The 25,790-nt window shown below is 34.7% G+C and overlaps 4 protein-coding genes, 1 long non-coding RNA gene and 1 pseudogene across 10 annotated transcripts; 4 read left to right on the top strand and 2 right to left on the bottom strand.

The window, feature by feature from the left end:
- Positions 1–489: 489 nt before the first annotated feature.
- Positions 490–4,379, top strand: LOC105254536 (V-type proton ATPase subunit B). The gene is made up of 4 exons (XM_011263289.3): positions 490–907; positions 1,886–2,352; positions 2,483–3,148; positions 3,284–4,379. The coding sequence occupies exons 1-4, from the start codon at positions 820–822 to the stop codon at positions 3,548–3,550; spliced, it is 1,488 nt and encodes a 495-aa protein (XP_011261591.1). The 5' UTR covers positions 490–819; the 3' UTR covers positions 3,551–4,379.
- A 420-nt stretch (positions 4,380–4,799) lies between these two features.
- On the top strand, positions 4,800–8,284 carry LOC105254533 (DNA repair and recombination protein RAD54-like). The gene is made up of 10 exons (XM_011263282.3): positions 4,800–4,933; positions 5,174–5,386; positions 5,461–5,651; positions 5,764–5,966; positions 6,047–6,489; positions 6,579–6,840; positions 6,943–7,105; positions 7,176–7,581; positions 7,715–7,878; positions 7,949–8,284. The coding sequence occupies exons 1-10, from the start codon at positions 4,931–4,933 to the stop codon at positions 8,139–8,141; spliced, it is 2,241 nt and encodes a 746-aa protein (XP_011261584.1). The 5' UTR covers positions 4,800–4,930; the 3' UTR covers positions 8,142–8,284.
- On the bottom strand, positions 5,472–11,395 carry LOC105254534. The gene is made up of 3 exons (XR_889453.2): positions 11,048–11,395; positions 6,223–6,346; positions 5,472–5,623 (listed from the first exon to the last, which is right to left on the bottom strand). It is a non-coding gene; the product is annotated as an uncharacterized LOC105254534 (long non-coding RNA).
- LOC105254535 (protein suppressor of sable) lies at positions 8,903–19,741 on the top strand. Of its 6 annotated transcripts, none has more exons than XM_020028534.2 (8): positions 8,903–8,966; positions 14,917–15,292; positions 15,409–15,661; positions 15,834–16,183; positions 16,363–16,576; positions 16,688–17,001; positions 17,244–17,451; positions 17,730–19,741. In XM_020028534.2, the coding sequence occupies exons 1-8, from the start codon at positions 8,932–8,934 to the stop codon at positions 19,547–19,549; spliced, it is 3,570 nt and encodes a 1,189-aa protein (XP_019884093.1). In that variant the 5' UTR covers positions 8,903–8,931; the 3' UTR covers positions 19,550–19,741. The 6 variants fall into 6 exon arrangements, with proteins under 6 accessions (XP_019884093.1, XP_025264663.1, XP_011261588.1 ...); XM_025408878.1 differs by lacking the exon at positions 8,903–8,966 and adding an exon at positions 10,978–11,166 and having other exon boundaries at positions 15,409–15,652; XM_011263286.3 differs by lacking the exon at positions 8,903–8,966 and adding an exon at positions 10,978–11,166.
- A 1,385-nt stretch (positions 19,742–21,126) lies between these two features.
- LOC105254532 (U6 snRNA-associated Sm-like protein LSm8) lies at positions 21,127–22,297 on the bottom strand. Its single transcript, XM_011263280.3, has 4 exons — positions 22,110–22,297; positions 22,004–22,044; positions 21,528–21,655; positions 21,127–21,328 (listed from the first exon to the last, which is right to left on the bottom strand). Exons 1-4 carry the CDS (start codon positions 22,138–22,140, stop codon positions 21,238–21,240), a joined length of 291 nt encoding a protein of 96 aa, XP_011261582.1. The 5' UTR covers positions 22,141–22,297; the 3' UTR covers positions 21,127–21,237.
- Positions 22,298–22,925: 628 nt separating this feature from the next.
- Positions 22,926–25,323, top strand: LOC105254543 (annotated as a pseudogene).
- Positions 25,324–25,790: the final 467 nt, after the last annotated feature.

Genomic DNA, 25,790 nt, shown 5'->3' with positions numbered 1-25,790 from the left:
GCGTAATTAATTAATTATTTTGATTAATTATTATGATTAATTATATATTGCTATCAGATTGCTAACAATGTTGTATTACCTGTTGTCAACAATTCTTGGCAACAAAACAGCAATTTTATAGACAGTTGGCTATCTAAATATTTAAAATACATACTTGTATTGCAATATAATAAATGCCAATTTTCTCTACTACGAGAACAATTTTTCCTTTATAATATTATTAAAATTCAGGAATTAGACGTCTATCAATTGCGTTGAAAAAGCCGTCATTTTCCATTTACTCGATCTTAAGAAGCACTAGAAAATTGCGGACATTATTTCAGATCTTTGTAAGTAACCTTGTACCTGTCGACACTTTCCTCAATCAAATATATTTTCATTTGCGCGCCAAATATAGCTCCTTCTTTCGAGCTTCGAAGTGAACATTCAATGATTCACGTAGTCCAAGCCACGTGATTGCACGTGCCTCGTCTTCCATCCTTGTCTCCCTCTCTCGCGTGTCTCGCGCCTTACGATTTTTTCACAAATTGCTCCAGAAGCGCGCGATTTATTCCAAGACGCGAATCTTTGTCGAGAAAAAATCTCTTTCTCTCGTCTCGCACTATATATTTTTCGTTTTGCGTGTATTATATTTTTCGTTCACCGATATTCGGCCGAATCATCCCTCCTCCATCAATTGTCCTCCTCGATACGTTTCTCTTCTCTCTCTCTCTATCTCTCGACGTAGCGGCGAGCCAGTATCCTCTGCTATTCGTCGGAGTGAGCAGTGACAGCGGTAGATAACGTGCGATTGTAAGCTGTGGAGAAGTACAAGCCGACATGTATTCCAAAACCATCAGCAATCACCAGGCAAGCCAGGAACATGTGCTCGCCGTGTCCCGGGACTTCGTCGCGCAGCCCCGGCTCAGTAAGTAACGTTCGACGACGGAGATCGTGATGAGAACTCGGGACTCAATTGGGCGTAGCATCTGATCGATCCCCTGACTGCATCAGCTGATCCCCGAAATTCTCAATGATTCTTCCTACGCGAAGGATTTTGCGGGACAATAACGTCATCTGCAACGCTTGTAAATCCTTGACGGATTTTCTCGACGAGGAACGAGAAATTGTTCCCCGAAAACGTCCTCGCGAATTTGTCACTCCCGAGACCGAGCTTGTCATGTGACTGCAGACGACAATTCGTGTTTGCTCGAATGGTTTTCATAAACGCGCAATTTTGCTTTTATATGTTTCTAGAAAATATGTATTGAGGTAGTTTCTCGATTAATATTAAGAATTATAGATATGATTAAGATACAATTATTTAAATATTTGATGATGTTTGCCTACGGGCGTAACCTATGTCGGCAATATCTGGGAGATTATGACATAATATGGTACAAAAGAGATATATAAATGATGAACAATATGTGTGATCATCATATAATTTGTTTAAAGTTTTGATCAAATTAAAATAATGAGTTTTTAAAAGTCATGAATATAAATAAAAATTATTATACTTCAGAAGATTATTTTTTATTTTATTAACATAATTATATGAAATGTAAACTATATAGTATTTTTTATTCATTACATTCAAATGCATGTATCATGTAAAAATTTCCTTTCTTATTTATATATGGAAAAAATATAAAATTAAAGAATTATTTGGAAAATACAAATATATATAATCTTATATATTTCAAGGTCTTATATATTTCAAGATTTTCTTCATTTTCTATCAACCTTGAGAAAAAGTTGTTTAATATAATATATATAAAATTCTCTAACATATATGTTCCTATATTTTTTATTTAAGATATTTATAATTCCACTTAAAAAAATATGAACAATGAAAAACATTGAATTTTAATAAATAATTAACTTGCTATCGTTTGCTTTCCAGCTTATAAGACAGTATCTGGAGTAAATGGTCCACTGGTAATATTGGATGAAGTAAAATTCCCAAAGTATGCTGAAATCGTACAACTGAAGCTCGCTGATGGCTCTCTACGTTCTGGGCAAGTATTGGAAGTCTCTGGTTCCAAAGCTGTGGTTCAAGTCTTTGAGGGCACATCTGGCATTGATGCGAAAAACACTCACTGCGAATTCACCGGTGATATCCTGCGAACGCCAGTGTCCGAGGATATGTTGGGTCGTGTATTCAATGGATCGGGAAAACCGATCGACAAGGGACCACCGATCCTAGCGGAGGACTTTTTGGATATTCAGGGACAGCCTATTAATCCATGGTCACGTATTTATCCAGAGGAAATGATTCAAACTGGAATATCAGCCATCGACGTGATGAACTCTATCGCCCGTGGTCAGAAGATTCCTATCTTTTCCGCCGCTGGTCTCCCACATAATGAGGTATTACGATATTACTTATATAAATTACGCACAATTAATTTGTATAATTATCAAAATTGAATCATACTTTTTATAGTGAAAGTTTTTCTTTTCTTGATATTTTTAATCAAAATTTCATTCTTTGTGACAGATCGCTGCGCAAATCTGTCGTCAAGCAGGTCTCGTAAAGGTACCCGGTAAATCCGTCCTCGACTCACACGAGGACAACTTCGCCATTGTGTTTGCAGCCATGGGTGTTAACATGGAGACTGCACGTTTCTTCAAGCAGGACTTTGAAGAAAATGGTTCTATGGAGAATGTGTGCTTGTTTTTGAATCTGGCCAACGATCCGACGATCGAAAGAATCATCACGCCGCGTCTCGCCCTGACGGCAGCCGAGTTCCTGGCGTATCAGTGCGAAAAACACGTGCTGGTCATTCTCACGGACATGTCATCCTACGCCGAGGCGTTGCGTGAGGTATCGGCAGCTCGTGAAGAGGTACCGGGTAGACGTGGTTTCCCCGGTTACATGTACACCGATTTGGCCACCATTTACGAGCGTGCTGGCCGTGTGGAAGGTCGCAATGGTTCCATCACACAGATTCCCATTCTCACTATGCCCAACGACGATATTACTCACCCGATTCCCGATCTCACTGGCTACATCACCGAAGGTCAGATCTACGTAGATCGTCAGCTGCACAACAGACAAATCTATCCGCCCGTGAATGTGCTACCATCCTTATCGCGTCTCATGAAGTCCGCTATCGGCGAAGGCATGACGCGAAAGGATCACTCTGATGTATCTAATCAACTGGTGAGTCATCATATTAAATTGTGAAAAAAATAGAAATTTATTATTAAATTGCGAAATTACGAATTATGATATTCTTATATAATATATGTATCTTTTTTATATTTTTTATTCAATTACATAAATATATCTTTTTAGTATGCTTGCTATGCCATTGGAAAAGATGTCCAGGCGATGAAAGCCGTCGTAGGAGAGGAAGCATTGACGCCGGATGATTTATTGTACTTGGAATTCCTGTCAAAATTCGAGAAGAACTTCATTTCGCAGGGTAGCTACGAAAATCGCACGGTCTTTGAATCGTTAGATATCGGTTGGCAGCTACTGCGAATCTTCCCCAAGGAGATGCTCAAGCGAATTCCGGCCAGCACTCTTGCGGAATTCTATCCGCGGGATTCCCGCCATTAAACGCTTTTTTTATTTATGTGTCTCGCCTTACGCGTAAGCTTGTTCCAATTACTAATTAAATGGTGAAAATCACGCGTATAAGCTCGATATATCTTTTCATCGCCATTAATTGGAATATAAACACCTCTATTCTCGCGTATTTACAAAAAAGATTGACGTAATGTGACACGAGAATAATTAAAGAGAATAATTTTAACGTATATATAATGCATTGAATGAAAAGAAAAAGAATGGAAGAGTGTAACGCGTCTTGTTTACATACTATAAATATTAATGTTACAAGCTTACAAGGATCGTACACGTTTTTTGATGTTGTGCAATGAGAGATAAAATAAATAGCAATGATATTGATATGTAAAGTAAATTTAAAATTATAACAGATTTATTATGGAATCTTACGCGTGTGCATATGAGCAAATCGCAGATTCAAAACTACGCATGTTATTTATCATGAAAATAAACACTGTGAATATATATTGTTTCAATATTTGACGCATATAACATATATCTCTCGTTTTAAAACGACAGTGTTCACTCACACCAAACGACCATTGTAAAGTGTAATATATCATTCAGTATTAATGTAGACAAAAAGCATAGAAAAGTATCTACGATCACGTTGTATTTTTGCGTTCCCTACATTCCATTGTGAAATTCATATATAAGATTCTTTATGCATTGATGAATCAATTGAAACGAGAGAGATTTAACACAATATGTACAGTTACTTCTAGAGAATGTTTTGAGCGAAATATTATCATGTATTGTCTTGTGAAAGGCAAAATGTATATGTTAGAAATAGAAAATTAAAGAAGAATTGTTGTTTGAACCACTTTGTTTAAATGCTATTTAATCTATCATAAATATGTTATTCTATTTGATTAATTATTTAGTATATTAGATAATCTTATTTCATTATATTTTCTCTGTTCTTTTATAAAATTAATATCTTAATTTTTTATATTTTGTAATTTTAAGTATTTTTTTTCTTTCAATGTTTATATAGATACTGATAAACAAAGAAAAGATTTTCCTTTAATAATGTCTAATTTTCACAAACATTTATTATCGAATGATTATTATAAATAAATGATTATTATTACCGATTGAAATAAATAAAAATAATGTATTAGGAAGATCCTCAAAATGATTGAAGAAAATTTCAATCAAATTTGATTTGAATTTAGCGCTTATTCACTCTCGTATCGCTGGTAACTGCGTTCAAAAAACACAACACATGTTACATCTAGTATCGTTTTGTAGTTAATGACCATAATTTAGTCGAGGTTGGTTTTATTTAGCGGTTCGCGCCATTTTTGTATTCGATAAATTACGAGATATTTTGTTGATTTTCCAGCAAAATGAACGTTTAAAAGTGAAATGGTACTGATAATTGTAGAATATTTCTATTTTGTTTGTTAATATAATTTTCTAAAAAATATTTTTGTCAATATATGGAGTATAAAATTGTCATTCACATCACGTGTGTTTATATTGTATTTATAATTCATCGATAAAACGAATTTGATTTAATTTACCTAATAAAATGGAATAAAATATACAGTTTTATGAAAATAAGTCTAAAATATAATAATAAATATTCTTTCTTTATGTGTATTCAAGATTCGATCATTGGCACCTAGTCAACGAGGGAAACGTCCTTTACTTTTGGATATACCGCAGGATATTGCAGCAATAACTCTATCAGAAAATTGTCCTCCAGAATCAAAAAGAAGGACTGCCAAAAATGTCAAGGACGTGCAAATATCGGAACGCAAGGCTGTTCTTCTTTCCGATGATGGCATCAATGCGATGCAAAAGATAGTATCTGAACATGTAAGTTTATAAGAAATCTTATTTATTAGATTTTTGCTATAAAAATATAATGATATATGTATGATATTAATCAGGAAGAAAGAGTGAGGAAACTTCTTAGCAAACCATTTAAAATACCAGTGCCTGGTTATCAATTATCTGGGCGAGTTCTTGGATTACGTCTGCCAGGACCACGTAGACCATTGCACGATCCTAATGATCCTAATGCTTTAATTGTCTATTCGCCACCAGAATTATCTGAACATGAAAGATTGAAAATTGATTCGTATGTATATATATTTAATATAACATATGTTCAAATATTTTTAACCAAACCATTATGATATGTTTATTTCTTAAAATAAGATATAATTACATTATATATATAATTTTTGCAGGTGTAAGCAACTTGTACATGTAGTTGTAGATCCAATATTGTGCAATGTATTAAGGCCGCACCAACGTGAAGGAGTGAAATTTATGTATGAATGTGTAACGGGTAAACGTATAGAAAATGCATATGGTTGTATTATGGCAGATGAAATGGGTCTTGGCAAAACACTGCAATGTATAACATTATTATGGACATTATTGAAACAAGGTAAAAAAAATATCTATATAAAACTATTTAAAAAAATTAGGAAAAGATGAAAAGAATACAATTAAAAAATGTTTTCATAGGACCAGAAGCTAAACCATTAATAGACAAAGCAATTATCGTTGCACCTAGCTCTTTAGTGAAGAATTGGTATAATGAAATCAATAAATGGTTAAATAATATAGTTAACACCCTTGCTATCGATGGAGGAAAAAAAGCAGAAATTGACACAAAACTCCTCAGGTTTATGAAAACTTACGGCGGTAGATGTGTAACTCCTATTCTCATTATAAGTTATGAAACATTTCGCCTACACGCACATGTACTGCATCAAGATGAAGTAGGTCTTGTACTTTGTGATGAAGGTCATCGTTTAAAAAATTCTGAAAATCAAACATATCAATCCTTAATGGGTTTGAAGGCTAAGAGAAGAGTATTGCTAAGCGGGACGCCTATACAAAATGATCTTCTGGAGTACTTTTCCCTTGTACACTTTGTTAATCAAGGATTATTGGGAACTGCACAGGTAAATATGTATAACGAGGAAAACTAACATATATAATTTACTAAAAATTATATATGTGTTTTTAACTTTTATTTGAATTATTCTCTCAGGAATTCCGAAGAAAGTACGAAACGCCTATATTACGTGGTCAAGACGCAGCTGCGACAGACGATCAACGTAAACTCGCTCAAGAACGTTTATCTGATTTAGTATCAGTCGTTAATAAGTGCCTCATTAGACGTACTAGCGCTTTACTTTCGAAATATTTGCCACTGAAACACGAATTCGTAGTATGTATAAAAATGGGAGAGCTGCAAACCCGTCTCTATAAAAATTTCATACAGAGTGAGAGTATAAAAAGATCTATGGAAGGTATGTTTTTTAAAATTATTTAATTTGATAATTTTAAGAGCAACATATACATATATGTGTATGTATAAAATATATTTTTTTATATCCGTACATTTTATATAGAGGATGATAATCCAAAGAAAGGAGGCCATTTATCCGCTTTAGCTGCCATAACTCTTTTAAAAAAACTATGCAATCATCCCGATTTGATATACGATAAAATAATGGAAAAGTCAGAGGGATTTGAGAAAGCTGCACAATTGTTGCCATCGCATTACTCCACAAAGTAAGATTAAATTTTACTATGTTATGAAATAAAAGGAAATATTGATTTGATGATAGAGTTTTTGTTACAGACAATTGCTGCCAGAATTATCAGGCAAACTAATGGTTCTGGATTGTTTGTTGGCGTCCATTAAAACTACAACAAACGACAAAATAGTATTAGTTTCTAACTATACACAGACCCTCGATTTATTCGAAAAGCTGTGCAATAAACGTTCCTACAATTATGTGAGACTCGATGGTTCGATGACTATCAAGAAAAGATCGAAAGTAGTTGAGAATTTTAATAGCGATACTAGCAGCGATTTTATTTTCATGCTCAGTTCGAAAGCCGGCGGATGTGGCTTGAATCTCATCGGTGCGAATCGTCTTGTCATGTTCGATCCTGATTGGAATCCCGCAAATGATGATCAAGCGATGGCTCGAGTCTGGAGAGATGGCCAGAAGAAAACGTGCTTCGTCTATCGTTTTCTTTCTGTCAGTAATACAAATTTTACATTCATATCAAATAATAAGTTAATAAAATTATTTTCTGGAATTCATATTTTTATCATAAATAATATTTTTAAATTTTATATATATTTTATATATTTTTTATATTTTTTTTCAGACTGGAACAATAGAAGAAAAAATATTTCAGAGACAGGCTCATAAAAAAGCATTGAGTTCTACAGTGGTCGATCAAGAAGATGATGTAGCAAGGCATTTCACTATAAACGATCTTCGCGATTTATTCAAATTAGAACAAAATACTGTTTCAGATACGCACGACAAGTAAGTGCAATAGAATGATTTTAAATATTTCAAGGTGATTCTTGGAATGAGAGTAATATTATTTATTTAGGTTCAAATGCACACGTTGCGTCAATGGAATCGAGGTGAAGGGTCCACCGGAGCAATCCGATTGCAATTCCGATCTGTCCGAATGGCGGCATTCACATAATCCGCGAAATTTACCGGATATATCGTTACGACAATGTTGGGCTAGCGGTATTTCATTCGTTTTTCATCATCGCTCACATGAACATATAAAATAATCATGATTTGATTGATAATTTATTAGCATTTTGTTTCAAACTGTATTTTGTAACGGTATTTTAATAAATTTACAATACTTTATTCATCAATGCCATCAATGAAACAGCATCAAATATAGAAACTGCTTCAATTTTTTGAGAAACTTGTACAAAATTTATTTACAATAGTTTTTTTTTAAAATAAAAATATGAGAAATGTGGATTTATTCACGTACATGTAGTATAAAACTTTTTATTAAAAAGAAACAATGTTTATTTCTACATATAATTATTATAATCAAAATGGAAAAGACTGTTGCAAAACACATTTTGGCTTCAAAATGCAATTACAATGTGATTGATATAAATGTGCCTTATGTTTTGTATAAATTGTTTCATTTATAATATATTTCTAAAAAAGAAGTTAGATTATACATATATATATATATAAAAGATGCATATTTATTAAATAACTATTTTTTAATATCTCTAGGTGTGTAAATAAAAAAATTTTTGAGTAATAAAATACCTAGGATGTTAAAAAATTAATAAGTATTTAATTTATTGAATATAAAAAAATTCAGATATTTATTCATTAAATTATCAGAATTATAAATTTTCTAGCAATTAATCATTCCTTTTATCAATATATTATATTTTTTTCGTAATTTAATATTGTCATCTTTTACATTGCATACATGTAAGCGCTTATCTAATCAAAGAGAAAACAAATTTATCATCACGAGCACCTAATAATCTTTTTAATTATATAAAAGGAAAAGCACACACGCAAAGTTTATTTAAAGTTCAAATGACAAGAGCTACATCGTCATACGATCAATACGAGTAAGTAATCAAGAGTAATTTCATGGCGAGTATAAATGCTCTATTTATTAAAAATCTTTCGAGAAGACATCCCGCGCGCGCTCGAACGAGCAAATTGTCAAATCGCGCATCTTCATTTAAAGAACCGGGCCGGACGTTTTCATCACGGTTAGTAGTCTGCGCGTAATATCTTTCGCACGAGTTTCGCAGCATTCCTACTGTATCACGGCGAATATCGAGAAATCTTGTTCGACGAGAGAGAGAGAGAGAGAGAGAGAGAGAGAGAGAGAGAGAGAGAGAGAGAGAGAGAGAGAGAGAGAGAGAGAGGAAACGAGACGAGCGGTGGAAGAAACAATGATGCGGACGGTGGGTCGCGCGTCACGTGACCGAGCGACGAAGCGCCCGGATTGGCCGACGAGCGTCATTTTATCCCTCCTGGTCCGCTGCTAGCTTGTTCGCCGCCGCCATCGAAAGGTTTGCGTGACGGGCGTTTGGCTCACAGGCTCAGAATAGTTCCAGATGTGGCCATGTTTAGTTTGATCTCCGAAGTTTCGCTCATCGTCATATAGACTGCTACATTTTTATACTACCTGCTGAATAGTAAATACGCACCAGAGACCGATCGCGTTACTCTTCGTCTTTGCTTGCGGCTACAATAATCTCAAAAGTTTTTCCGCTGCATCCATATGTTGTTTATACCGAGCTCTTGCCGAGAGATCGAAATCTCCGAACGACGCGGGGACGCGTGCGAGAAAGAGAAGCACGCGTTCGTTGTCTGTCGTTGCCGCGTTGGCTATTGACAGAGGGAGGGTGCGTCTCCGAGAATAATTCGGTGAATATCCGGATCCAGTCCCGTATTCTCGGAGATTCCTCGAAAAAATTCTCGTTCTCGTTTTGCAATCCGCTCGTTCATCGATCTCTCAGTAAGGGTCGCGCGCATTCAAGCATCCATTTCGCTCCCTATCTCTGTCTCTCTCTGAAAAAAAGATAAACGTTATCGTCGTCGGCCGAAGAATCGTGCGGTTAAAATCGCAGGAGTGAAAGCGTCGTTATCAAAGAAGGGCGGGGGGGGTCGGGGTGAAGAAGAGAGGAGGCAGGCCTCCCTCTCTCTCCCTCTTGCCGCTCGAGGAATCGGGTTTTCTTTTTTTCCCCCCCCCCATTTTTTCCCAACGGAGGAGCACGCACGCGCGAGCGCGTTCCCATTTTCATCGCGTCGCACTTCCGTTTCGGACACGACGGGCGAGACGCAACCGTCGCGCGCGCGCGCACACGAGGTCGCACACGCAACGACGTAACACTCAGACACACAAACGGACGGCACGGGGGGCGGACGAGCGAGCAGGCGGATAGGGTGGGTAGGTAAAAAAGATAATCGCTACGCGGGAGAGAGAGAGGCGCCCACGACGAGCGTTCGTCGCCTGGGTCAGCCATATGCCACGTCAGCCAGAATGACGTCGTTCTCGCGACGGCGAGAAAAGGAGGATCGCGCGATCTGACCGAATTCCATTCTGCTTGTTGCGGGCTTTTTGAGAGAGAGAGATCGCGAGGTCGCTCGCGCGAGGGAGAGATCTCGCGCTATAGTGAAAATTGTATTCGCCGCCCTCTCGGCGAGGGAGAAAGAGAGAGAGAGAGAAAAGGGTAAAGGCAAAGTGCTAAACACTCATATCTCATTCAGTTCGGTAGGAGAAACTTTTCGGGAAAAATCCCGCCGAGAGGACTTCAAGGTCCTTTTGTGAAAAAAGAGACAGAGAGAGAGAGAAAAGCTCGTTTAAAGAACGTAACAAGGGCGTAACTGTTTTTTTCGGGATACGTAGAGAGAGAAAAGATCGTCGCGGTTAATCGCGTGAGAAAACGGGAGGAACGGAGACACGGAAAGACGGAGAAAGGGAGAGAAAAAGGAGACGTAGTCTTTCACAGAGTACGTTTCTACACGGGGAGCGTTGATTAAGCTCTCTCACAAATGCTAGCATTCATTCGGGCAGCGCGATTATTCCGCCAGAGCAAAGACCTGTCGAGTGTGGTCGGTCGAATCGATCGTACGATCGCCGTCCCGGCCGATCGGAAGGCCGCATAGTGCTGATATATAGGAAAAACAGACTCACTTGTTCACTCCGGGGTACCGAGAGCGAGACACGCACGTCGCAGATCGTGATCGATCTGCGGAACCGAAAGCGAAAATGGCAGTAGAGAGTGTTTCCGCGGCTGAGACTCTAATCCAAAGGTTTGCCTTCCTACATACTATGTACATATTACGTATTCTCTTTTATTCGCTTTACCGCCAATCGGACGGAAAACGAGAAAGGAGAATTTCGCGAGTGACTATCATCATTGACAATCATACGAGACGGAGGGACATACGTATACACGTACGAAACACGTAGCTCCCCTCGCTCTCCCTCCACCAGCATTCTTTTCTTCACCATGCCCCTCTTCCCCCTTCCCTCCGCCTCCGACTGCCTCTCTCTCTCTCTCTCTCTCTTTCTCCCTCCCCCTCTCCCTCCTTCCACCCTGTTTCGACCGATTTCACGAGACCTGGAAACTGGGAACGAAAAGAGCATTCGATTTCGAATACGCGTTCGTTTTTCCGAACGCTTCTCTTCGTAATCTTGTCTCTTCACCTGGCTTTAGGAGATGGGATATAGATTTCTTTTCGTGCGCTTATACCAAGCGAGAGAATGAGATGGACAGGAGCCGAGGCTGTTATCTTTCATGACGTTCGTCAAAAATGACGCCGCGATTATTATCGGAGTCGATTCCGCGGGAGTCCCGGCGAATTATTTTCAGAATTGGATCGCGGATGCAGTTTTGGCGAGAGAGAAAGAAACAGGTGGGCGAGTCGCATGATTGCGCGCGCACATAATTCGGCTCTTTCCTTTTTTTTTTTTTATTTATAGAAAATTGCTGGGACGAGATTAAGGGAGAGATATTTATCGGAATAGAATACTTCGACGAGCTTGGATCGCGAGAAATTATATTTATAAAAAGAGCCATGTGGCTCTGAGACTTTGATTTATACTAGTCTTTGATTTTGATTTATATTAGTCTTTGTAGAAACATAATTTGCATCGATCTAAAATTAGATTTCCCCATTTGAATTTTTGATTCGCGGATGCACACGAATCGGGACGATAAATGCCGCGAATCGATCTACTTTCGGTCGAGACAGGAATCTTTAGCTTTTTTCCCCTCCTTTACGACAGGTACTTAGACTGATTACATTCACGCACACAATAATGGACGTAAACAAGACGAAAGAGTATATATTCTTCAATTTTTTCTCTTGTGACGTGTGCCATATACTAGGTGTCTCGGATCTACCGCTCTTTTACCTTTTCGCGATGAATCCTCTTATTAAAATTAACAATTCTTTAAAAAATATATATTAACAGGTGAGATAATTTTGAATATTAAAATTAATCGATATAATAAATTAATCGATATAATAAATTAAATTATTAAAAAAATTAAGGATGAACGACTTAATATTTCGCTTAAATTTGGAGCAAGTCGTGATTAAAATCTCATTCTTGTCCGAGAAATGAATTTTATTTCAAGAGAATTTTTTTAACTCTGAATCTTAATTATCGAAACATCTAACACTAAATTCAATTTAAAAAAATCAAAAACGATATTACATATAAAAAATTAGAAAAATTGTCTTCACATTCTACGGAAAGGAATACTTTTCCACAGAGGTCATCGGAGGTTGAAGCGTGGTAGATCTGAGTCACTCTGTATACACGCTCTCTCCCACGCAGAGACAATCAGACGCTCGCGAGACCTTTAGTCTTTTTCCCCCTTGACACGCGAGACACGCGCGTCATGCACTTACGCACGCAACGCATACACAGCAGACAGAGAAAGAGAGAGAGAGACCCTTTGATGAACGAGAGTCGACACGCGAAGAGCTCTTGGACGTAATGTCCCCGTTTGACATCATCGGCTTTAATGTCACCCTTAAATCGACAATGCTGCAACGACGACGATGCTGGAAATGTGATGGTTTCTTCAATGCTATGATAATACTATGATGATTATGACGATTCGTCGTAATGATGATGAGCATGATCTGATGATGATAATTATAATGATAATGATGTCCCGATGAGATGCGGTAAGGCAATCTTTTATTTCCATTTCGAGATCCGCCATTTTTACGCGGCGACGTATCTCTATGCTCTAAAAAAATTGAGATTCGATATGATTAATTGACAGTTAGCAAATGATTTTTTGCACTATGTGAGTTTAAGAAAGAGATCGAGCATGATCTCGGTGAGTTCAATCTCCGATGCTGGAGGTAAACGAAAAAGAGGCACATCGTGCCAATTCGTTTCTCGAGAATTTTTCGCTCCATAAATAATCGTGTATATATATACTTATGATTTTTGCTCCATAAATAGTCGTATATATACTTATTATATTCAAGTTATATACTCTTACAATGAAATTACTTCAATTACGTTGATCGAAGGAGATTTTCTATCGCGGAAAATCGCTTCTCTTTTATTTTCAGAGCTTGAAACTCTTGAAATTTTTTTATCACTACGACGTAATTATTAGACTTTAGATCCTCGATTCTTTCTTAGCACGTTAAATATCGTCGATCGGAGTTTGAACTCGTCCAATTTGTAACGATATATTCTGTTTTCATTTTTTTCTCCTTTTCATCTGTTTTTATACATATAACCGAAAATTATATTTATATAAAAAAAATCCAAAGAATCTATTATTTAAACTCATAATTATCTAATATCTCTAATATAGATATATATTCGTGACATATAATTTTATTCGTGATATTTAATTTGATTTGTTAAATATAAATATTACAAATATGATTCATATATGATTCATACACGACTTGTAAAATTGCAATTGATACGACGTCTTTATATATACGTATAGTTGCATGTTTTCCTGCTGGGAATTGCCATCGATCGGTTTCTACCGGGTGTGCAATTGATACGCATGTAGTCTCTTTTTTCTCCGACTCATGTTTTCGACACGATCAGTAGCTTCGGATGCCGCCACGTTATAGTCCATTCGAGTCAAGTTTCTCGAGAGAGTTCTCCACCGTACGACGTACATGTAATTCGTCGGCTGCTTGCTATCAATTCATCCTTGACGAGTCCGTCCTCTTCATGATCTCCCCTCCGCTATCACTTTTAGCGTGTTTTTAATAAAACAACACGCATGCTATTTCGATAAACTATTATGAATCATGGTGATAACGTAGCGTGCGACTTAAGGATTTCTTTTTTATTTAGAGCCTCGTAAAATAAGATTGTGTTGATTTAGATGATTCTTTGCGAAGAATCATAGCTATCATTATCTCAATTTTGAATTTTAATGAACTGACTAAAAATATGTTTTCTCGAATGTATTCTTCATGTATTCTTATAGGAATTTAAAAACATCATCAGATCTAGCTCAGCTTTATGTCGTACAGCGATATTGAATAATATAATGAAACAATAAAAAAATTGTCTTTTATCGAAGACTACATGTTTGTTTAATAATTAATTATGCATAAAAAATCGTATATATATTGCAGAAACCATATACATATATCTAAATTAATAATAATGTAGTATATTAAACAAACTTATTGCACATTCTTTAGATGTAACAAAAAATAATAATTTGATATATTTCATAGTAAAAAATATTGAAAGTACAGAAGAGTTTTAAATGTATATATGTGAAAATAGTATTATGTCTTCGTTGCAGTCATTGAAGAAACAGAGAGAGAAAGAGAGAGAAAACACCTTGTTGTTTAAATCCATAATTATGTGATTATATTAGATATTAGAGTTTATGATTTGTAAAATACATAAATATATAAGTAGTTTTTTATACGATTTGTAAAAATTATATAATATTATTAATATCATAAAAATTAATAGAAAATAATTTAAAAATTTGCAATGTTTTTATAATTCTAACAATATTTTTTTTTAAATATGTACAGCAGTAATGACAATGATTTGGAAGATGGAGAAATTCCATCAGACGAGGACGACGAGGCAGTCGTTCCTGCAGCAAATGATGCAGCAGAGACTGCTAAACCAACTCTTAAATCAGATTCTGCAAAAAATAAAAATTTTGATGCAAAGTTTAACAAGAATAAAAAACAACAGTCTACACAGGCGACTGGTAAACATTATTTAAGGTACAAAAGTCCAACTGAAGATTGGGCTGGAGATGTTCAGAAAGCTATCAAGGCTGCAATGGAAGAGGATGGAGGGAAAAATCAGGAATCCAAAACAAAGAACAAGAATAACAGGAATAAAGCTCGGAAAAGAAATCGTGATGAGAAAGAAGATGATCGTAATAAGGATCAAAAGGTAATATACACATGAGATAACGAGTTTTATTTCACGAATGCAAATTAAAAATTATTTTTTCAATTTAAAAGTTACTTTTAAAGCTGTAGACTTAATATTGTCAATAATATTTATAGAAACGAAAATTGAGCGATGATGAAAACACCAACGAAGATGAAGACGAAATGCTTTTCGTGCGAGGAGCTTCCCCTACTAGAAAGGATTCTCAAGAAAATAATAATTCTCCTAAACGTACAAGCGAGCACGAAAATCTTGACAGCAATTCGGATTATGAGGAAAGACCTAATATAAATCGACATAGAGAAAATGAGAGTAAACGCGGCACTGGACGTGGAGGAGGGGGAGGGGGAGGGGGAGGAGGTACAAAAAGTATACTTTTATTTCTACTTTACTTAATTATGATTATATAACTAAGATATATTATATATGTAATTCTTATTTTTATTATACATGATTAAAGTTATTTAATTTATAATTTATATACACTATATTAATTACATTCGATTGTATTTTTAACTTTAACAATTTTTGTATATAATAGGGCGTCGCGGTGGCAAAAATGAACGTGGTAAGAACAAAACACGGAGTCAAATCCGAAACGAACGAAATAATCGTCGGCCACAGAATAATGATCATAATCAAGATGCAGATACAATTTGTGTATATTATATGCAAGGAAAGTGTCATAGGGGGGACGATTGTCCATATTCGCATAATGCTTTACCACCCAGAAAGATGGAATTATGCAAGTTTTATCTTATGGATTGTTGTGCTAAACGTGATAAATGTTTGTATATGCATCACGATTTCCCTTGCAAGTTCTTCCATACTGGTTTGAGATGTAATCAGGGCGATAATTGTAAATTCTCACATCAGCCTCTGAATGAACAGGTACATTTAATATAATCATATAGTTGCATATAATTTATGTTATCTTTTTACAATATATATTATAAGTAATATTATAATGTTAATAATATTAAAATATAAGCACATTTAAATTATAAGTAAAATAAAATAAATTGTGTTTTAAATTTATTGCTATTTTATTTAAATATGTTTCTGTTTAGGTAAAGGGTATTCTTTTGAAACACTTAGAAACTGCGCCAAAGGAAATTCTTGGTGATTTTCCAAGATTAAGTAGAGAGGGTGCAATAATAATGATAAATAAAACAGCACGTTCTTTGGCTCAAGGTCAAGATATAACAAATCAAAAGATTCCCAGTCTTTTCGAATTGAATCTATCAGCACCTACAGAAAAAATTGATGAAAAAGAAGACAAAGGTAATTATATATAAAGAAAATTTAATATATTTTTGTTATCAAATTTTTTTAAATTTTCATTTTGTTTATTTGTTAATCTTTATATTAATTTAAAATTGTTTAATTAAATAGAAGAACAAACAAGTCCACAAAAACAAGCCAACCAAGATAAGAGGGAGAGGAAGCCTACTGGAAAAAAGACACGATGGGGATCCGACGAGGACAGAGTTCCCTATGAGCATATTATGCTACTACAATCGGCAAATGAACTTGGTCTTCAACTTCCAAATGCTGCATTAGGTTTAGCTACGCAACAACAAGCACAAAAACAACCTACTGCACCATCAAATTTCTATAGTGAAAGAAATGCAGAATCAAATAAAACTGTACAAAAAACGAAAGAAGATTTTACAAAAGATGTAGGAGAAGATGATATACTAGACGAGGTATAACATTATATATGAATTTATAATAATAACAAGCACATTATATATGTGTATTATATATATATATATATATATATATATATATATATATATAATAAATTTTATTAGAAAATTTGAATTAAAAATATCTTAATATATTACGATTCTGTATCAGAATCTAGATATCATCATATATTTTGATATATGATCTTATTTTATTACATACAGACATTTGATGATATATTTTATTTATAAATTTGTAGTCGAAAAAGAGAAAAGATGTTGACTTAAGGCAGTTACTGAATGCAAAGAAACCACCGCCTGTTTATAGTATAGCTGATAAAGTGGCGAGTCTTACGAAAAATAAACTCGATGACGAGAGTGATCAAGATGAAGAAGCGGAACTCGTTATCGAAGTACCGACGGAAGATGAGGATAAAGAAAAAGAAAAGCATATTGATAACGAGCAAAGTAAGAATAATTATATTACATACCCCTTATATTACATGACTCTCTTTTTTCTTTTTTATATTCGATTTTATAAAGGATTTAATAATGTTTAAAATAAAAAATGTAACTTTATATTTATTTTATATCTCAATTTTGCTTACTATTTAGTAGTGTTTTTTATTTCTTATTTTCATTTATATAATTTATCTAAAAAATATATAACATAAATGATCAAAAAACTTAAACATGATATAAAATAATGACACAAAATAATTATTATATACTTGTCTTTAAAACAGGTGATCAAATCCACGACGTTTACTTTTCATCTACGGACGAACATGAAACGGTGCCGTCTCATTTGCCGAAAAAGGCGCAAGAGTTATTCATGCGAATACAGCAGCAGCAGCGCGCAGCACAGGACAGTTTCAAAAACATGGATAATGATTCCAGCGCACGTGCCGATCAAGTCGTCGAAGATTGGTATTCGGATGATGAAGACGAAGATGACGACGATGACGATGAAGGCGGCAATCTTACTATAGTGGACAGTTCAAAGGATGAGCTCGAGATCATCGAGAAAAACCAGAACGTCGTTGTCAAGGAAGAGATTCCGTCGCCGCCACCCACGTCCAATGTGCCCCAACCGGCCGCTATCGTGGATAAATTAGGCGACTTGAGCAAAATCGATATCAGTGCCGAAGTATCTAAGCTATTATCCACTATAAAAGCTCAAAGCTCAACGAGCAGTAAAACACAACAAACGACTAACTCGAATCAAGACGCATCCAAAACTAAATCAACACAAGATCCTAAATCGGACAACGAAATGTCGTCGAGTCCGAGACAATCACCGGGATTGAGTTCGGTTGCCGCACCAGTATCTAGAGATCCGCGCATGTCCCGAGATCCTAGGCAGCGTCGAGAAGTAGAGCAAAAGCCGAGCAGTCCAAGCATATCTGACGTTAAAAGGGAATCGCAGAAACCTCTTAGATTGGAAACTAGCATCTATAGTTCCGGTATTACTGCAATGGACGCGAATATGGACACCGATCTCCGAACAAGGGCAGATCAAGATCTCAGACGGCAGGATATGGATTTTCGGCAACGTTTTCAGACCAGCGAATTTGGCGACACAGATCTTCGCGTAAAATCTGATGTGGATCTGCGACAGATATTAAGTTTACCATTTAAACCGGCGCCTGCGCATAAGCCATGTACCGAGATCGACGCGAGTATCGCGTCGCATCCGCCAATGCCGTACAAAGTTTATGTGGTGGACATACCCAGACCAGACTATACCGGTCTCAAACTAACGAAGGAGGATGCGCAGGTCAAGTACGATCCGCGTCTTCGTAAGATCTTCCGTATTGTTCAACCTGAACTGGCCGACTCACCGATGTCGCCGCCACCGATCAAGCAGGAGACACCAAAATCGCCACCACAATGTACAATTCGTATGGATCCACGACGGAAGACGCTCGAGGCAGCTGCTTCAAATCAACAGTCCTCGCAAAACGCAATCAACGCTTCCAAAGGAATGCAGCCGCAACCGATGGAAGCTATGGGTCCCAATATGGGTCTTAATTCGGCCGGTATGCAAGTAGGACCGCCCGGTATGCCTGGACCACCACCCGGCGGCATGCCAGGCCCGCAGAACATGATGGGACCGATGGGTCCAAATTACCCGATGAATATGGGCCCCATGAGACCCATGATGAACCCCGGATCTATGCCGCCGCCCATGGGAATGCCACATGGTGCCGGCGGGATGGGTATGAACGGACCCGTCCCGATGCCGTCCCAGAATCAGATGAATTTCGATCCGCGTTTCAATGTGCAGCGTAACAACGGAGCTGGACTGTTGGGTCCCGCGCCTGTTCCTTCTTACGAAGGAGGTCCTCCTTATCCTCCATGTCCTAGCAGCTACAATAATTTTGGAGGACCTGGCGGCGGCGGAACTAGCGAGTCCGGCATGATGGGATTCAATCCAAATGGATCAAACGGGCCCAGCTTTGGACCGATGGGAGATGATTGGGGTCCGGGCAGCAATAGACAGCGTGGCGGTCGTATTCGCCGAAGGAACCGTAATAGGACCAATATAGTGACTAATAATTGAAAAAAACAGCAAGAGAAATGAATATATATATAGACTGAACACCTGATAATAATTCTCACGAGCGATCAAACTGCATATATGCATGTGTATTATACATATATACATACATACATATATATGCAACATGCTCGAGTGTATATTGGAGTCTTTCCAGTTAATTTTGATGGTATCGCTATAAAATTTATAGATTTATTATCACAAATTTATTTTTAAATTATAAATATTTATGTAAATATATATGAATATTTCTTATTCTCTTTGCTATTTACTATCGTTTATAAAGTTAAATCTGTAATAATTATTCAAGAAAGTTCTTATTTTGACGATTATTGTATTAATAACGAATGCGATCGACAATTGCAAATTGCAAACTAGTGACGAAGAAAATCGATAGCTCGCATCGTATGTAATTCTTTAATAAACGCAGTAGGAGAAACTGCGCTGCATGTAATGCTCACACGCGTGGTTCGTGTAAAAAAATCCATCATGATCTAAACGTTCGAAATGTATCATCACTGTTGAACGATGATCCATCACTCTAACTATAATTTGTCGCATAAAATTCTCAACACGTCGCTAGTGAAATATATAATCCGTCAAATAAAGAGTATAGATATATTTGATGCGTATCCACTAGTTTATAAATAGCCTGTATGAAGAAAAGACAGTATACAGAACGTAAGTCATGCCGAAATAATTAATTCGCAAACAAACGGAGCGAACGCGATGATAAAGATGTTGATTAAGTTGATAGTTTCTTTGTCTTCCATGCAAGTCGCAGAATGACTACGGTTTTTGCATACACGTTATCTCTTTGTACGACTCGCGAATCAAATGACATGCACGATCTTTATCCATATCACGGAGAGAATCTAATACGAAATGCAATATTTTATAAAGAAAGTAATATTAGTGCGCGAGAAATTTTGCGTCATATATGACACGAGATACTTTTCTACATAAAAAAAAGATATGTGCATGTAAATTCCGGCATTGTATCGATTTCTGTTTGAAATAATATAATGTATTATGCTCATTCTCGCGGATCTCCGATGCAAATTATTACTTACAGCTTTATTAAATTCTTACAGATTTGTGTGACTTTGAATAATAATAATAATAATAATAATGATGATAGATTCTGAGTAGACTCTGTGAGAAAACAATTTCTATAGGGTTGTACGTATATTTTCTTTAGGATAAATTTAAAAATAAATACGAAATATATTTAAAAATCCTTATTGAATTATTTAGATGTTATTCAATGTTAATCTATGGTGCGATTATATTTTCATCTATCACTATATTATAGAGCAAAATTACATTTGTAAAGAATAAAGTTTACTATTATATAGTAAGATTTTTGTACAGATGAGAATTGTTTTAATTGCAAATTCTTGCTGCTTTATCTCAATGATGTAAATAATACTATATTAAATCTACGCACTTTTTGAAATACAATTATATGTTACATATATATATATATATATATATATATATATATATATATATATATGCATATATATATATATATATATATCTTATATATAAGAAATGGAAAATTTTTATACGATATACAACTTGTATGAAGAGTTGTATTCTTTTCTTTTTATAACGTACAGTTGCTTTTATTTTAAATTTCGAATGAGAATGAGCGGCAATTTGAATTGCAATCCCAAATACGTTCGTCAATGTATAATGGAACTTAGAGGATCAGCACGTATCGCTGAAAGATCCAATCGTGCATCCATCTCATCATCTAATTCGCCTACTATCGCTCTGAAAGAAAAAAACCTTTATAATTAAGTAATATTTTTTACAAATATGTTTTATGTCCGTTATTTATTTTCTTACAAACAATGCAAAATAAAATTATTTTTCTATTTATATTGTGAATATAGATATATTAATAAAAGAAATAATCATGTTATGATGATTATTAAAGCTATTATTTGTTATTTCAAGAAATTATACTAACACATTGTCTCCTCTGATAATATGTAAACCTAAGACAACTTGTTCCACTCCCTGCGTTGTACTATATACCCGTTCATGTGATTCATCAAGAATTATGTTGATTGTCTGATCAAAACCTTTTAATGTGCCCTAAAATAAAACCTTGATTTGAAATTAAGCCAAATTATTAATCATATGAAAAATGTATCTCGATAATAATATTTTGATATGTGTAGAGTATAATTACAATTAAATTCTTTAAATATAAAATAATTGTTACATAAAATAAAATATTATATTAAGAAAAGAATAAAAAGATTATAAAAGAATTATATTAAGTTTAGCAATTATAAAATGCAGGAAAACAATGTAAACACAACATTGTAATGTATGCTTGTAATTGAAAGTATACCTTTATGCAAAGGCAGTTTAAACTATTTATTGTGTATTATTATAAATTCGTGCTGTCGCATAATTTCACAAAATTCGTATACTTACAATAAAATTTCTACCGTCCGACGTGATAATCGAAACCGTATCTAGATGGTGTTTAGGTTAATATATTTGTTATGCTTTTGAAAGGTAAACAATATAAAAAGGATACGATTCATGTAACTCTCTAATCCCGACGCCATTATTTGTTATCAATTATTTAATAAAAGATCGATATAAAACTGCATAAGTCAGTGAATCATCGGCTTTTTCGACACATGCAAATTAACGATTAGTGACAGTCATAACAAACTCCTACAGATATACTGCAGTGTAGACAGCAAACTGCATTCAAATCGCAGATCGCAGTCATTTTGCATGATTACCAAAACTGTTAAAAGAAAACTTAAATTTCCCTTTGATTAAAGTCATATTTACATTGGTACGTTTAAACGAGTGACATCCTATTGACCACGTCGCCAATTGGCCAATTCAAAATAGGATTCTCTGATTGGTCGTTCAATCGTTGCTGGTTACCCTAGGCACAGATCGATATAATTGGCTGTGCAATCGCAACGTGATCAAACAGGACGCTCCTCCTTTAAACTTATTGGTTATTTTTAAAAAATCCAAAAGGCGAATAGCCGGCTTTTAAAGAGATCTGATTGGTACACGTGTGATTTAAAAGTTACACAATCGTTATTCAAAAATTACACATCGTATACTGTTTTTTACAGTCTGATGTCGTTAATTGAGAAAGATAAAGTATGTATAATTATTTTTAGATTAAAACAAGAAACTGAAATTTAAAAAAAGCAAAATGTAAAGATTAGGATTGGATTAGTTCGTTCATTCCGACATTTATCGTCGTTTTTTTGCTTTAGCACAGGATATAACAAGGAAATCTTTGTCATTAAATAAACACAACTTTTTAGAAAAATTCAAATAATTTATATAGGGGTCGAACGTGTATCATTTTTTCATAATGTAAATGGATATCGTCGATGAAACAGACTCGAATTAAATTTTTATCTATATAATTATAATGAATAGATTAGAAGAAGGTCATATTAAAACTATTGGATCGTCGTTTTACAAAAATGTATCTTTGCTTACGCAAATGGAACCCCCGTTTATCGAATTTCAGCGATATTTTAGGCAGGTATAGAAAGATACATAAATTTTTATTTTGCTAATTTTATGTTATAACGTAAGTTATAAATTTTTGAGCATTTTTTTTCTTTTGAAAGGGCATGTTTGACAAACCCAATACGGCTGGTTTCTTGCATGTATCTCATTATCTATCAATCGTGTACGACGCGACACTTTTTAAGCAAATAGTCAGATGGCCGATCTCGTGTAAAAGGGATGAAGTGATGTATCGTATCGACATGAGAAACTTTCTTTCCATTTTATCGCATGATAATCCCGACGTTAACTTTCCACCAATATTGATGTCCCACTTGATTCAGTCGGGAGGTACCAAGTTTCTGATTATTATGTGGAAGCTATCTCAAGTCGCACTTAGAACTTACATTAAAAGAGAATGTAAGTAATATGTATTACATAAAAAGACAATAACTCTTTCTATTTCGGTGCAATCATGATTTATTCAAGTCAGATTCTTCAGTTCAAGGAGAATTGTGGAATGCACCATGTCCAAGTCCAATGGATCATTTAATTGTAACATACTTTAATAATGTAATTGCCAAAAAACACAGTATTATAATAGAAACTTACAAGGAGATACAAAGAATTCATGATACAGCAATTATCTTTCTCAAGTAAATTATTTTCATTTGTGTGATAAATGATATGGATGTATCAATTCATTTAACTGCATTTTATATTTCAGCAACGAGAATGAAATATTAAATATATATAAATCAGAGATTTTCGATAGGAAAGAAAATATAGAAAGATTAGTTCTTTATACACCAGTTCATCCATTAATTCAAAAACGACTTATAGATGTGGAGGATATAAATGTCATAAATTGTTAGTGTTCAGTAAGCATTTCTGTATATAAACTTTATAAAATTGTTAATTTTTACATTCTTTCTTCTATATTTCAGTATGGAAAAAAAGCATTCTTGAAAAGATACAATATATACGTAGAAAGAATAAAGAATTAAATGAATTGGAAGAATCTTGTAATTGCTTGTGCAAACTTGTCTTGAGAATAAACACAAATTCAGGAATACTTGATGCAAATAAATTTCCAAAAATTAATTACAATATTTTCTTATTGGAGGTAAGATAGAAATCATATAGAAAAATCTCTCTAAATTATGCAAAATTATTTTTTTTTAATTTAGCAAAAATTTAGCAATACAATCAACAACTTACACATGGATAGCTCCATCAATTCATTGTCCACTTTACTTACATTGCTCTATCTAATATCTGTACAAATGTTATATCATATAAATGCTGCTGATTTCTCAGATTTATCGCCATGCTTATTATTTATTCAAAATATTTGCAAAGAAATAAAATTTCAACAAATGCTACTTATGTCATTGAATACTAGAATTAATTATACATTTAGAAGTGAACAATGTGTATGTGTATGTAACTCTCAAGAAAATAAAAATGCTTATGCCAATACTGATATAGGCAAATTATTACGAACAAATTATAAAGTATTAATGCAATCTCCCAAAATTAATTTGAATTTTAATAAATGTGTGGATGATAATCTTTTCTATGAGAAATTGTGCTCATCTCTGACAGAAAAAGGTATTGTTTATTAGAATCTTATTTTTTCTCAGAATTTAACATCCACATTTGACAATTATTAATAATTCCCAGGCAAACATAAGGAGCTATTTAAAAGATACGCATCATCTCACAAGTTGTCTGCAACATTATCAGATGTTAGCAGTTCTTGGAGTAATATGAACGGATGGCTATCTCCTCGTCCACATTCCACTAAATATAAGCAGCTTTTGTTGAATGGAAAAGAGCTATCACCTTTTTCTAGATTGCTCCATCGTTCTAAATTGAATCTAAAACGTTTCAGAGGTTCTCTCTAATCTTTAATATTTTAACAATGAAATTTTAATTGCTCTTTTGCAATTTAAAAATAAATAGCATATTTCCTTTCAGAAAACGTATCATGCAGCTTGAGCGCAAGCTATGAAGGACTAAATTTAACACCAAGAAACCATCATTCTAAACATATAACAATGCAAAAATATGATGGAAGAAAGAGAAATTTCTTTAATTCTACTGCCACATCGTCTTTGTCATATGTATTCTCGGATTCAGAAAATTAACAGGATATAAATGTTCAACAAAAATTAGAATTCATAATATTAATATTGAATATATCTCCAGTTACTCTAATGCTGGAGAAGAAAACTGATAATATAAATTGTTAAAAGTGGACAATGTTAGCTATTTGAACTCATTAACGTTAATTTATATATTTATTTCGTTATGTATTCTTTTAAATCTTAAACTTGGAAAACTTAAATTTAAACTTAAATTGAACTTGAAAAACTTAAATTTTCACACACACACACATACATATACATACACAGAGCTATTTTTTTAAATTTTAGTCTTGCATATATAATACAAATGAAAGAGAGGTGAATAAATAGTTTGTAAAATTGCTTGGAAAATATTGGAACTCTTGAATCTGAGAAATATCTTTTATCAAACAGCGAGATTATCGCGTAGGGCCATAACCCTTCAATATTTCACACATGTCCACCAGAAGATAACCTTCGACCTATTCCCAGAGTGCGCTCGCACTTGTCGCCAAATTATTCAGATGTTCGAGCCTTTATTCTCGGACACATTAAAAAATTGGCGCGGTTAGAGATCAATCGCAATTTCGCAA

Source organism: Camponotus floridanus, unplaced genomic scaffold (genome assembly GCF_003227725.1).
Source record: "Camponotus floridanus strain SB8 unplaced genomic scaffold, Cflo_v7.5 scaffold1, whole genome shotgun sequence".
Taxonomy (NCBI): domain Eukaryota; kingdom Metazoa; phylum Arthropoda; class Insecta; order Hymenoptera; family Formicidae; genus Camponotus; species Camponotus floridanus.
Note: the sequence above shows the minus strand (reverse complement) of the source record. Positions and strands in the feature narration are given on the sequence as shown.

Excerpts from the sequence above, each read along its gene's own strand:
- LOC105254536 (XM_011263289.3), top strand. The coding sequence starts at position 820 with ATGTATTCCAAAACCATCAGCAATCACCAGGCAAGCCAGGAACATGTG. Across the intron at positions 2,353-2,482 it reads CTGGTCTCCCACATAATGAG|ATCGCTGCGCAAATCTGTCG; the intron begins GTATTACGATAT and ends TCTTTGTGACAG. Across the intron at positions 3,149-3,283 it reads CTGATGTATCTAATCAACTG|TATGCTTGCTATGCCATTGG; the intron begins GTGAGTCATCAT and ends ATATCTTTTTAG.
- LOC105254533 (XM_011263282.3), top strand. Across the intron at positions 5,387-5,460 it reads AAAAGATAGTATCTGAACAT|GAAGAAAGAGTGAGGAAACT; the intron begins GTAAGTTTATAA and ends GATATTAATCAG. Across the intron at positions 6,490-6,578 it reads GATTATTGGGAACTGCACAG|GAATTCCGAAGAAAGTACGA; the intron begins GTAAATATGTAT and ends TTATTCTCTCAG.
- LOC105254535 (XM_025408774.1), top strand. The coding sequence starts at position 12,768 with ATGCACTTACGCACGCAACGCATACACAGCAGACAGAGAAAGAGAGAG. Across the intron at positions 15,662-15,833 it reads AGGGGGAGGAGGTACAAAAA|GGCGTCGCGGTGGCAAAAAT; the intron begins GTATACTTTTAT and ends TGTATATAATAG. Across the intron at positions 17,002-17,243 it reads AAGATGATATACTAGACGAG|TCGAAAAAGAGAAAAGATGT; the intron begins GTATAACATTAT and ends ATAAATTTGTAG.
- LOC105254532 (XM_011263280.3), bottom strand. The coding sequence starts at position 22,140 with ATGGCGTCGGGATTAGAGAGTTACATGAATC. Across the intron at positions 21,656-22,003 it reads CGGACGGTAGAAATTTTATT|GGCACATTAAAAGGTTTTGA; the intron begins GTAAGTATACGA and ends GTTTTATTTTAG. Across the intron at positions 21,329-21,527 it reads ATTATCAGAGGAGACAATGT|AGCGATAGTAGGCGAATTAG; the intron begins GTTAGTATAATT and ends TTTTTCTTTCAG.